Source organism: Bolinopsis microptera, chromosome 11 (genome assembly GCF_026151205.1).
Source record: "Bolinopsis microptera isolate Bmic1 chromosome 11, MBARI_Bmic_1.0, whole genome shotgun sequence".
Classification (NCBI taxonomy): domain Eukaryota; kingdom Metazoa; phylum Ctenophora; class Tentaculata; order Lobata; family Bolinopsidae; genus Bolinopsis; species Bolinopsis microptera.
The window spans coordinates 5995651-6009796 of NC_087082.1; the positions used below are offsets into that span (position 1 = coordinate 5995651).

At 37.6% G+C, this 14146-nt stretch overlaps 1 protein-coding gene across 1 annotated transcript; it reads right to left on the reverse strand.

Annotated features, from left to right (window-relative positions):
• Nucleotides 1-1149: 1149 nt before the first annotated feature.
• Nucleotides 1150-4836, reverse strand: LOC134823292 (transient receptor potential cation channel subfamily A member 1 homolog). Its single transcript, XM_063834705.1, has one exon. The coding sequence runs from the start codon at nucleotides 4834-4836 to the stop codon at nucleotides 1150-1152; it is 3687 nt and encodes a 1228-aa protein (XP_063690775.1).
• Between the last annotated feature and the right edge of the window lie 9310 nt (nucleotides 4837-14146).

Genomic DNA, 14146 nt, shown 5'->3' on the forward strand with positions numbered 1-14146 from the left:
CTAAAATAGGTTCATTATTATCAATAACAAAATAATCATTTCTAACGTGAAATTTATTATCATATATAGATTTATTTTTAGCTGAGTGAAGCATAGATTTAATACAAATGCTAAGATAGACTGATAATTGTTGTAAACTACTTCCACTACCAGACGTTATATATCTAACTCCGACTGGCTTTTTATGCTGTTTTGGTGTAATATATAAATAAGGTAATTTACCATCATCTTCATCAAATTTAATACGATGTTTAAGTAGGAACGCTTTGTGGCTTGTGCTCATTAATTATACAATCTTCTGAACGATTAACTTTAATAAATGTATTCGATGATAATTCCTTTTCAATCATACTAATATAGAACTTTTTACAAACAATAGTAATATTATTTTTAGCTTTATCAGTAGGAACCAATACAAACTCTTTATAAAGCTCATCTAAATCTGCTGAGACGTCAACATCTGATAATACTGAATAATAGGGATATGGTTTAGCTCCTTGAAGTTGAACTATTACTTGCTCTATGATTAGTGTTTTCCACTCTTGAAACTCTTCTATAGGTTTATGCCATAAATTAGACAATTTATTGCAATAGCTTTTGAGTGCCATCTTTACTGATTTTAAAGCTTTTTCAGTGCATGGTTTAGCTTGGTCTCTATAATTTAATCCTTTCATTAGGAGGTAACGAAGTTTATCATTACTGATAATTGATAGCTCTCCTGTAATGCCATGTTTATGAGTAGGGTCTGTATAATAATAACACAATAGAACAATTGTATCTATCTGAAACCTAGATAAGAAAATACCTAATGAATAAAAAAAGCAAACTTTTTTGGTCTTTCTAACAATTTAACTAATTTCTTATGGATACCACTAAAGGATTTTTGTTTTATGTTTAAGTATAATTCTGCATGCTGATATAATGAATGATAAAACTCATAAAATTAAAAAGTGAGACAAAATGCACGTCTGTATCGGACAATGGTACAGTGTGTATTTTTTGAATGTCACAATACCTCTTTGTTAGCAAAACACAGCTTATTATAAATATAAACGTCGCCATGGAAACACATCACGTCACAACATACATTATATTTTAGTACATCAAGCCTAGAAATTGCATCGGATGAATAAACGATCTTCTCAGCTATCAGGTATCGTGTTTGATTTTGAAATCTGAGAGGGGAATATTCACATACTTTCTTAGTTCACCCACAAGCTTTGGCTTGAAGAAATCTGTATTCAGGAACCTTCCAAGTTTCAGAAGAAGCTGTTCAGTTTTGTAGATATTCCGAATCTTTACAATGTTCACCTCCACTTTAGAGTTGTCTCTTATCTCCTTCACATCCTCTATAGCCAAACCAGTAGCAAGATTCATAAAGAGAATCTGAATCACAATCGCAAAGAATATTAAAGCCACCACATGTCCGTTTATGAGCTGCATGGTAATGTCCTCCTCACCGGAATCATAGTCCTCATAAGCAACTCCACTCACACCCATAGACAAGGTCTTATAGTACGCTGACCAGGTGGTAAACGAGGAGTACTGAGAGTTGATACCTCCCGCAGATAAGAGATGGAACACACAGACGAACCCTAGCACGAAGACCACCAACAGGGCTCCAATGCTCCGGATAAATGTGATCACTATCTTAAAGAACATGATGATGTGTAGACCTATGTTGAGGAAGCTGATTGCCCGCAGAGTAAAGAGAATATTTACGAAGGAGCACACGACCGCTGCGGCGCTCACTTGCCACATTCCAGACGAAATTTCGTCGGAGAAGACTGTCATAGAGACAAATACCAGCGCTACAATGTAGGAAACGCTTTCTACGATATTCAGATTGGATTGGAGGTATCTTTTGAATCCTCGATTCTTATCCAAAATGTCGTCTATAAAGTCTACAAGCTCTGCTAGTAGTAGCACCGTCACTAAAACCAGTAGGGCAGTACCCAGACCTGAAGCGGTATCCGACTTCTTGGATAACAGCATCGTGCATTTCACTGTTTCCGAGGATTCATTACTAGGCTTTGTACAGTTCCAGGTTGAATCTTTGAACACGTCGTTGTGAACTATGAGAGTGTAGCTGAGAAGGAGAGCTACAAAAATGAGTTTGATCAGTGCTGAGCTAGCATAGTAGTGGAACCCATAATTCCGCCATTTGATGTCGACTAGAGCTTGTACTACAGGGTGGGTCAACAGCGCGACGTTCTTTTCACGGGACATAACCTGAAGTGGTGCTTCATCTTCTATGTAAGCACCGGGTTCGTAGGGGTGCCCCACTGTTTTGAAAGAGTTTCCTTCATCGGCAATTAGTTTGCCGTTCGAATCTGTTTTAGTCTTCTTAACATATTTTTCAATAATGTTGAAGTCAATGATTACTCGAAAGTAGTCAGCAATACTCTTTAATTCATTTTCACTTTTTCCAGCGCCTTCCGGATCCACTCTTTCTCCTTCTGTTGACCCGATTTGCCCTGGCTTCTTGTTTTCCTCGTCATTAGTCAGGTGGTTACACCAGCATTTATCCAAAGCTGCCACAACTACCTCTGGGTACTTTCGAATCAGACAATTGATCGGTGAGGTCTCATTGATAGTGCCATTACCGTGAAACTTAATGGGTGTTTTATTTTTCTCGATAAATTCGGATCTTCCCTCCTCACATATCCAAGGAAATGTACCAAAAGGATTGTAATCTCCGTAGTTAAAATCTGATCTTTCTGTTCTGTACGGCGTCAACTCAATCTTTTCAATCCTTGCCATGATAGCATCGACTATAGTGAAGTTACCAGCCATAGCAGCTTGAGCTAAAGGGGTCAGTCCCTTCTTATTTGCTATATTGACAGCACGGAATTGCCCCCCACCTGTCTCCATTTCCAGGCACATGAGAGCAATCTCCGTGTACTGCAAGGATATAGCAAGATGAAGTGGAGTATTGCCGTCTGTTTTCATCACCATAGTTAAAGGCAGAGGCATCTTGTCTTTGAAATCCAGAAACCTCCGCACACAATCCGTGGAGCCTGATCGGACTGCCTCGTGGAGCACAGAGGAGTCATCTTGTCCTCTTCTAAACAGGAACACGTGAGGGGTTTCAAGAAAGAGTTGGACAGTTTCAGATCTTCCTCTAGAGGCTGCCTCGTGCAGCGATGTATTCCTCTTGTTGTTCTTCTCGTTGATTGCTTCGGTCAGTGGAAACAAGATCTTTAAGATATCGTTATGTCCCCCCATTGCAGCCAGGTGCAAAGCTAAACTGCCGAAACTATCCCTCAGAGGAACAATGTGGATTCCGTCCGTGTGATTACATAAGAATTTGGTGGCCTCAATGTGTCCTCTCACTGCGGTGTCGTGTAGAGATGACCAATTATAAATGTTCTGGTAGAGGATCATATCTTGTTCAGCTATTCCTACTTCTTTGCCGTAGTCGAGGATCATTCTCATTATCTTGGGGTTGTTGCCCGAAGCTGCCCCGCTGAAAGGGATAGCGGCCCAAATATTCTTTTTATCCATTATAAAGTCCTTGAAAACAGACTCCTCACAAAGATACTTTACAACGTCTACTCGGTTGTGCTCTGCAGCGTCGTGCAGCATTATTGCATTGTTAACGTTCCGGCAGTCTACTTCAATGTTTGTGACGTACTTTAACAGAAACGCGACCAGCTTCACGTGACCCAGCTTTGCGGCAAGATACAATGCAGTTATCTCTTCTGTGTTTGACTTTTTATCCATTATTTTTAATATCTGCAGTCTCACAATCTCGTCAACCAAGTATTGAACAAGCTCAAGCCTCTCTTCGTCGATTACCTCCTGTTTTTGTACATTTTCAATCCGTTTTTTTTCTTTTTCTTGTTTTCTTTCTTCCTCTTCTTCGGCATTTGTACGCTCCTCCGCTTTTATTGATGCATGCTGCTGCACAGCTTTTGTTAACATAAACATGGTCATTTTCTTAGGCTTTTGCTTCTTCAATTCCAAATCCTCATTTCTTTTTTGAAGAAGCTTCCGCTTTTCTGTCTCCTCCGCTTCTTTTTCTTCCGTCTCCTGATCTAAGTCATCCAGCCTCTTGTAGTAAACAGCCCCGTGCAGTATCGTGTATTTCTGTTTGTGTCGCTGTCTAATCAGTTTTATCTTTTTCTCTTCGCTACAACGTGATAGCAAATACTTCAAGACACCCAAATGACCATAAGATGCTGCGAAGAAAGCTGCATTGCAGTTCAAGCTGTTTTTATCTGCTGGATCCCAGCCAACCCAACCATTCTCATCACATAACCAGGTTACTATATCTAAATGTCCTAACATACAAGCTTCATGTAGGACTGTCCTACCGTCAAAATTCTGTATTTTGAGGCTCTTTATTTGCTCCTCCGTAAAATCAAGGTCTTGCTCGAGTAAGATTTTAACAAGGTCAAGTTTACCTTTAGAAACTGCTAGGTGTGCCGGGGTCATGCCTTTTTCAGGATCCTGGATCATAATACAACTCTTCAAAAATTTCCTTTCAGGACCCATCTCCTCTATCCTTCTCAAATCCGGCTGATCAATAGCCTCATGGAGAGGACTCCAGTACCGGTTATCTTGCCTGTTTCTCTGATTATTGGAGCGTTTAAATGGCGGGAAAGGTTCCCATACCTTGGGAAGTTCCGGTACGAACTCCTGCTGTTCGTTCTCGGAGCTAGCTACCTCGTCCAGTGGACTAGCTACCTCGTCCAGTGGACAGGTTCCATTAGCAAAGTCTATTTTGTTGCTTCGTGGTGGGAGGAGGCAGGAAGCTTCTCCGTTTACATGGCTGTTATCTTGGTGGGGAAGAATTGATATTTCTATTCCTTGTTCCGGATCTTCTGCCATCTTGAGCAAGCTCAAACCTGAAATGTACAAAAAGGATAAAACGTGTATAAGTGTGAAATGTTTGAGAAATTGTTGCAATCGACAAAAAAATCATAAATGAATGTGTCCAAGAACGATTCTTATCAAACGAATGAACATTTGGAAACAAATCAAATGAACAGTTCGACAAAAAGTTAAACAGAAAATTCTAAGTGCAGAGAAGTAGATATAACGTCAGCAAACTAAAAGGAATAAATTTGTTCGCATTGTTTATTTTCATTCTATTTTTAAATTGCAAATGGTATTAGTGCTAATTGTCTCACTTCCTGCACAGAGATTAGTGATGGTTGCTATAGTTATAGTTGTTAGGTTGTGTATAATGTCTGTGGAGTAGTAGTAGTAGTGAGAAGTATCTAAACTAAACGTTTATTTCAACCATCTCCAACTATTACCGGAACTGAAATCAGCACAAACACTAGAACTGTTGCGGGAACTAAAAAACTTTGGTAGTTAGCATAATATGATAATATATGGTAGCCAGCAGATATAGGGTAGGATCAGGTGCCTGCTGCAGGTATATCATGTAGAGAACCTTGGTCTTGAACGACCATTTTTCTGACAATTCTTGAGGTCACACCTGGAATTTCTTACCATGTACTGTTTTTACAAATTGCGACAAATTCAGCTTGGAATTAATAAAGGCCATAAATTGAATCCTAGAGTTTTAATACTTTCAACACTACTTAATAACTAACAAACAAATAATTTGAGGACAACATGACACTTACAACTTTGAACATAACACGAGGAAATATGGACAGAACTGAACAAGAACCACATTCGAAGACTGAAACATCTGAATGACTCCGCAACCCAGGAATCAACTACTCAGTAATCATCGCTCAATAATCGGTTTGGTATCGACGTTACATACTTTATTATTTTTTAAAAAAGCTGACTTAAGAAACCAGGGAATTAAAGTTACCGTCATACTCCTATCATTAAATCGCTGATTTTATTTTTATATCACTTTCTTTTTTTTCTTTTTTTTTCTTTCTTTTTCTTTCTTTTTCTTCTTCAAAACATTCCAGTACATTGTGCCGAAAGTTGGAGATAAAACCGTAGTACGTACATGTTGCATTGCACTAGATCGAGCTTGCAGAGTGTGGTTTCCTCCAGTCTGCGCCACGCGCTTATAAACATACGCAGCGCAGATCGACTGGAGGAGATTGCACTATGTAGGCTCCGGTTTGACCATTGTTAATGATCTGGCCCGGCGCACGCTACTTCGAAGAAATTTAGACGAGTAACATCCGTCAAGCTCCGGTGTAATTTGATACGTATGTACTACGGCTTTACAAATTTTGGAAGCATGTAGGGATAAAGATCTGATAAAATACTCTAGCACAATTGTAACTGCAGTTTTACAGGACTCTAAATGCTTAATGAAGACTCTTGCAGGTACCACCCGTATTCACACTCAGACCTGAGTTTAGTCATTTTCCGATACGAGATTGGGGATGGGTTCTAAAAGCAAACAAACAAATAAATTGAATCCTAAAATCGTAGATTAAACGGGCATTACAACCCTTAGAAATACAAAATATTACCGCCAACTGTAAATTAGCTACGAATTAATTGTACAAACTTATAATCTAGACAGTAGACACGATTATAGCACTGATATGGTAAAAGTAAGCCAATCAAAAAAACCATTACTGTTAAATAATATGTGATTAATGGTAACTAACTAAAACATTTTCCATTATGGAAGTGTGAACAGGGGATGAAATTAGGACTGTCTGTGAGTAAATTAAAAATAAACTGGTTCTATAAGATGTGCTGTAAGGAAAAAAAATATAAAATCACCTATTGAACTTATAAATATCATAAGAATCATTACACAATAATCATTACACAATAACAATCCAAAAAGAGTAAAACATACGAAGACAAAAAAATGGCGATTTGAAAGGACGATTCAAATTTGTATAATCCTTGGCTAAATGGATACACGTTAATTCGGTGGAGGGTCCGCAGTAGTCCCATTGCCTAAGTGTTGCTGTACAACCACTACAGAAGTATACCAGATAACACTCGACCTCTGACTGATCCAGAGGATGTCACCAAATTCATAAAATTAAAAAGTGAGCCCTACAAAATGCACGTCTGCATCGGACAATGATACAATGTATATTTTGTGAATTTCACAATGCCTCTTTGTTAACAAAACACAGCTTAAGTTATTATCAATATAAACGTCGCCATGGAAACACAACAAGTCACAACATATATTATATTATATTTTAGTACATCAAACCTAGAAATTGCATCCGATGAATAAACGTTTTTCTCAGCTCTCAGGTATTGTGTTTGATTTTGAAATCTGAGAGAGGAATATTCACATACTTTCTTAGTTCACCCACAAGCTTTGGCTGGAAGAAATCTGTACTCAGTAACCTTCCAAGTTTCAGAAGAAGCTGTTCAGTTTTGTAGATATTCCGAATCTTTACAATGTTCACCTCCACTTTAGAGTTGTCCCTTATCTCCTTCACATCCTCTATAGCCAAACCAGTAGCAAGATTCATAAAGAGAATCTGAATGACAATCGCAAAGAATGTCAAAGCCATCACATGTCCGTTTTTGAGCTGCATGGCAATGTCCTCCTCACCAGAATCCTAGTCCTCATAATCAACTCGAAATACGAAACTCGGAATACAGTCACTTGATGCTAACCTGTCTACCTTGCTTATAAATAGCAAGGAGATGCAGAGGAAGGCATTATTTCCGTAACAATGTTTACTTTCAGTTTTATCTTAATCTATGGTTTTACACTGATCCGTCTTGTGGTCGCTAAAAGAATAGATGTGTCCAGTAAGCACAGAATATGACTTGATTAGCCATAACCTTCACTTTTGTGGTGCAGTATCTCTCGGACGGGCAGTTAAGGGCCTACCTTACGAAAGTAAACTTAGAAAGATCTCGCTTTAGGATTCGTTGAAGGGATGTTCTGCTGAGTGCCAATTTTAGGTGTATCCATCACGTCACAAACAACCATGGTGATGTATTATTCGGTCCTCGCAGTTCGTCTTTTGCAGAAAAAGTGAACTTGATCTTGTGATGCTTATCAAAGCAGCTTTTCCGGCAAGGGGATGGTCGGTTGAATTTCATTTGAAATTGTCGTTTAAGCTGAGGGCAGAACTCCCCATTCTCTTTGTTCAGGTAGACAAACAATCGTTGTTCCGCAGTATAGGGAGGATAGTGAACCATTTTCGATGATTCAATGGATAGTTCATTCCTTTTTATCGATTGTAAGGAACGAACCTGTGACTAGCAAGGCTAACAAGCCCTGCAACCAATCAAGCGGTGCATGTGAGCCAAACAGGCCATTAACCAAGTGCAGAGATCACTACTGACTGAGTGCTCGGATCACGTATCCGATGAATTTTGAAATGGTCATAACTCAGCCAAATTTTAAACAATGAACTTGAAACTTTGGGAAAGGTTTTAAATTATCAAGCCAAATGTGTGCAAAAAATTTTAAGTTCTTAGCTTAAAGCGTTCTCATTTTATGAAGACAATAGTGAAAAAGAGGGAGTGTCACGCCACGCCCACTGTAATTGGGCGTGGCTTACAAAACTTTCAGGAAATCTAAGTTTGACCCATATCTATAATCTCAGAAATTTTGATGCAATTTGAAGACGAATTACGTGAGTTATTAAGAGGTTGCGTGTGGGTAGTCACTTTTGGGCCACCCTGTAGTTTTAAATTTAAGTGATCAGGAATCTCACGCCCGTTAGGACAAAAACTTGACTAGAATATGAGCGAGAAGCGTCTATAATCCGTTATAATAAATGAGTCCGGGAATATGCTAGATAAATCTAATTCTATACCTACGAGGGTAAACAGTTCTGTCCTGGCTTTCACTCGGTATCCTCACTCTTCCATTATAATCAGTGACGAATTTTAGCCAGATACTTGATTATTTTTTAAACGTTAAAACACTTGACTGATTTAAATAATTGCTATATTATTAATGCTTTTCATGCAAACAAGTGAAAACGAATCTTTTATGTCATGTATCCAGGGTATGGACTGGAATTGCCCGCTTAAAGAACTTCCATCGCGTTACATTACATAATTTTCTGAAACATATATTACATTTACAATAAATTATGCAATATCACAACATTACGATCAACAAAATAAATTTAATCGCAGAATCTCAAATACAAATAATCGTAAATTAAACACAAAAAACAAATTAAACAAGCAATAAATGAATATACAAATGCGCAATGAATAATGAATATGCTCATGTATTATAGCGACCAAATGATCACGAAGATAAAGATAATCCTCTTCACGACTCTATTGTGGTTACCGCCCATCCAAGGTTAACTTGTTCAAATTGTAATATTTATTTTATATCACGACCTTATCAGAATTAACACTAAATACATAATATGTACACAAATTAAGTTGGAGTCCTATATGTCTCTAATTAAACTGCGGGTGCTAAGTAGTGAAACACGACAATTTATCGTTGTCATTATTTCAGGTGAAATTATAGGAGAGGTAGATGGTGAGATAAAACCTGTCTCTGTATCTATGACTAAAGAGTATGAATCAAGTTGTGTAGTAAACAATGCTATAGACAGGAATACAGGTACTTTAGCTTGGTCACAAGGATATGACACCTGGCTTAAGGCTAAGTTAGATAAGCAGTATCGTGTAGAGGAAGTACGTAATTGGTATCGTAGTAGTCTTAACACACACACATGTTCGAGGGACGCGTGTACCTGCAGTGGTGGTTACTGGCTACTGCTCCTCTTGGCCCGTCATGTCAGTGTACTCTGAGGATGGAACGGTCCCGGACAATGCTCCTTCTGATTGCATGATCGGAGACACTGTTCAATTTGATGGGAGTACTCATGGGTTTCTTTACGTTTCTGAAATCGTTGTCATTGGGAGAGGTAGGAGTCTATATCATTGGCTTATTATTATTGCTATTTTTCTACAGTCAATTTAGCGATAATTGAATACAAAGCTTTCGTTTTTCTCAATCTTAAAATTATAATTATGATTAGAATTAATATATTATGAATCATGCCTTAGTCACTACACAGTTTTCTTGATCGGATGTTTTCTTTTCAGAATTATCATCATGTATCAAACCAGTCATCGAAAAAGGCACGGTAACTCTTGATTCGATAATTATTTCGGGAGCCATATACGAGACAACATGCGACAACGGGTTCGTGCTCTCTGGATCGTCAACAATCACCTGCACCAACAGCCAGCTGTCCGTATCTCCAACGTGTGTACCAGGTACATTTCTACCAAACATGACTTTTAAAGGTACTTGAATGGTTGCTCAATAAAAGATTAAGTTGTAAATAGGATCGAAAATGTAATGTTTGAATTCTCTTAAGCTCGAATCATAAAACTCATATGATACAAACTGTTAATTTGATATTGCCATTACAAATTGATTTCTTCCTTCTGCCTGTTATTATTTTAATTCTCGTTGTCTTCAGTGGCCAAAGTGACATGTGACGAGAACGAACTGAAGTTGACCCTTGCAGAGAAGAGTAGTTTTGATACTATTCGACTGAACGAAAAAGGTATTTTATTTGTTTATATTTTGTAAATAGAAATTGTTAATTTCCCCGAACATTGCCGTCATTGCGCTATTTGAACGTTTATCAGATATTTCACGTTATCGATACTTCGTTGCAGATTGCGAATTCACGGGAGAAATACAAGAGATAAAAACAGATTAAGAGAAATGCGGAACAAAAGTGTCTTTTAATAGCACCCACGTTATATATAAGTATATAAAAACCAGGTCAGATACACACTGGATACTATTGACATTTTACTTTTTATGTATGCTGGTAATCATTTTCACATAACAATTTCATTGAGTTACAAGGACGGATATTACAAAAATAGTTTGTTAAGTAAGTTCAAGTATGTTTCTTTAAATAATTCCTTAGATATTTGCGGCTTAACTACCTTACTCGGGAATATTATGACTGGGATAAAGTGGTGGGTTTTGAAAAATTCCGCCATATTTTTCCCGGTCAAAAATTTTACGAGTCATAATAAAACCCGCCGAGTCAGATTATGGGGTTCCAAGGGGGTGGTGATCATCATATTTTACCTGAAGTCTCATATGTGCTAGAGAAGACGTTTGAAGCAGTGGATGGAGGGCTGTAACTTTATTGGCTGTTGCTACCATAATTTCGTTATAAAAATCACAATTTGGTTATAGAAATCAGATTTCAGAATGAACCGTGATTCTCATTTCTCTTGGCCTTGCCCATGAATCAGTGAATCGTAGAGAAGAAAACAATTTATATGTTATAGAAGAAATCAGTGGAGCGAGAGACATCAGCTGAGTCGCTCAAGATTGATCGCTTCTCGTTTGCAGTGTGTAGACTTAAAAAAAGAGGGAGTTTTTCCCGTTAAAGTAACTTGTGGCCACATCCCGCTAGAAGTGAGTAAATTGTGCCACTATTTCATGGTCCACGGTGGATTGATTACTGGAGCAGTTGAAGATGCAAAGCCAAGACGTTTCCAAATACCAAGCGGTGGGCAGGAAATCAAGCTCCGGCTGACCTTCAGAGCAGTAGCCCTGTAGCCCCACTAGCTCACTAGCGGACAAAATGAAAGTCTTGTTAAGACAACAATACGACTTCGAATTTGACGGTCAGCAGCAAGGGGATATCAATAATGATAATGGAGGGGACATTTGATTATCCCTAATGTGACATTAGCGATAATGAGAATGAGAATACGCTTTAATGAAGATTTGACTAATGATTGCTTAGATTTATTTTCCTTTCGTGTGATTTATTTTCCTTTCGTGTCTTTTTTTCTATTTCTGAGTAATATCAATAACTGTAAATTGAAATAACTTCTTTAACAAGTAACAAAAAACAGAAATTTCGGTTGAAAAAAAACTTGAAAGGTCGGCCACCGGTAAATTCATGACCGGGATAATTTGGCGGGTTTTGGGAAAGTCCACCATATTTTTCCCGGTCATTAATTTTCCCAGTCATAAATTAGCCCGCTATAATATTCCCGAGTAAGGTAATTGTATTAAGTTACATATATCTCAATAACTAGTTAAAATGTTGGGATCTTATATAGTTTACCACAGTTGTATTGAAGACTCAACCTTCACCTTTATCAACAAAGATTCCAACTCCAAAATAAAAAGATTTACCTTTAAATCTTTCAACTTTTTGGATTCCCAGACTGCAATATATGTTCATGCAGTTGTCAAAGTCTGCAGTGTCTCGGATAGCAGGTACTTTTCTTAATATCTGTTTTAGGCTTCTTATAAGAGTGCATTATTTAGAAAAATGTTTAACATTCAAAAACGTTCTGTTAGAATTTAAATAATAAAACAAATAATCATTAAGGCTGACCGTTCCTGCTAACTTTTCTTCCGTAATCAGTAATGAAACCCGTATCCACTATCCAGTGTTCATGAATATTGGATACGGTCATAATCTCAATAGATTCCCAGCAAGTTAGTTCTAATTAAAGGTCAATCATCCTATTAATATTTTATACTAAACCGCATCTTATCATTTCCTAATTCTTTCAGTTTTGGCTGCACAGATTTGTGCTCCAACAGCAGACGGAAGAGGTCCGTAGACGGAAAAACTGAACTGAACGACCAACGGTTCCATGTCTATCAGGGACCGATGGTAACTGGTGACCCCGTTAAAACCACAGGTAGAATAAAAATTACAAACCTGATAATAATAAATTGAAATTTAATAACCTTATACTTAGCAGTGTTTAAACTAGTCATCCCAGAAAATAACATGAATATTGAGTTAAGAAAGTTAACCTAAATCTTCGACCGGTAAATCATAAATTTACATAATTCATACCAAAGGGACAAACCTTACACTGCTTGAGGCTACAGTATCACAATGCTGGCAAGCATAACCGTTGCCCTTATATTCACAACACTATTTACCCCCTATACTATTATATCCCCTTTATTGTTTTCCAGGCATTAAGACTCATCGAAAGTAGTTCAGCCTAGGTATATTTAAGTTCAAAACATTCTAATTCAATGTTAAAGATGACAGGAATAAGAAATAGTTATGTGGAGGTATTTAAGAAATTTGCGCAAAATACGCGCCAGCATGTTATACGAAATTAGGTAAAAAACCCAAAATCGCCATATTCAGGTGACTTAAAAACCATGTTAGAATTGAGTCAGAGATCTGAAACGTTGCAGGGCGTCTAGACCTTGTCCAAATCGACTGTAAAAAAAATTTCATGTTTCAGGAGTATCGGGAAGTGGGTTTTCTGGAACCCCTGTTTTACAACAGATTGTCGTGAAGTATACCTTATCGGACCTTATTTGAACGGACATTACTTGAGCGCTGGAGGCCCTGGCGTTCATCTTAATGTCCGTTCAAATAAAGTCTGTTCAATTAATGTCCGTCCAAGTTAAAGTCCGTTGAAATTTTCTCAAAAATTTTTCCATTTCGAACTTTTTGTCCAGAATATGACAACTTGGAGAACTTTATTGTGCCATAAGTTAACGACGGAAAGGTTCTTCTTGGTCTGCCGGAGGCACAGAAACCTCTACTACTACTACTACTAGTATATGATGTTTTCAAGGGTCACTTGAAAAAAGTCAACGAAATTATGGCACTCAACAACATAGTTCATGAACTAGTCCCCGCCAACATGACAAACTTGTTCCATCCTCTAGATATTACGGTAAATCGTGTTGCCAAGGAAATTGTCCGACGTTGTTATAGCTCATATTACTCAGGGGAGGTAATGAAACAGATAAGTGCTAGGAAAGCTCCACGTGATGTTAAGGTTAACCTTAAGTTGTCTAAGATAAAACCACTTCACGCCGAATGGCTTGTAAAAGTTAACACTAAAATGCAGGACCGGGGTAGTTTGATAAAAAAGGTTTCCATAAAGCTACAAATCACTGATGCTTTAACTTTAAGTATGGACTATTTCATGCACGAAAACCCATTTGATAAAGATGATATGTGATATTAGAAACTGATCATGTACACATATTTTAACATTTTTACTGCTTAATGACTGCTTTTCTTACTTACTGTATAAAAATGGATTTAAAAATCATTTGCTGAAATTAAAAAAACGTCAACAAAATTGAAAAAAATTCGGATTTTTGATGGTTTTGATTGCCTTCGAGCGTTCATATTAATGTCCGTTCATAAATATGTCCGTTCATGTAATGTCCGTCCAAATAAGGTCCGGTAAGGTATGTATCTATCTATAGACGCTTTGGCAGTCAATTGGCAGT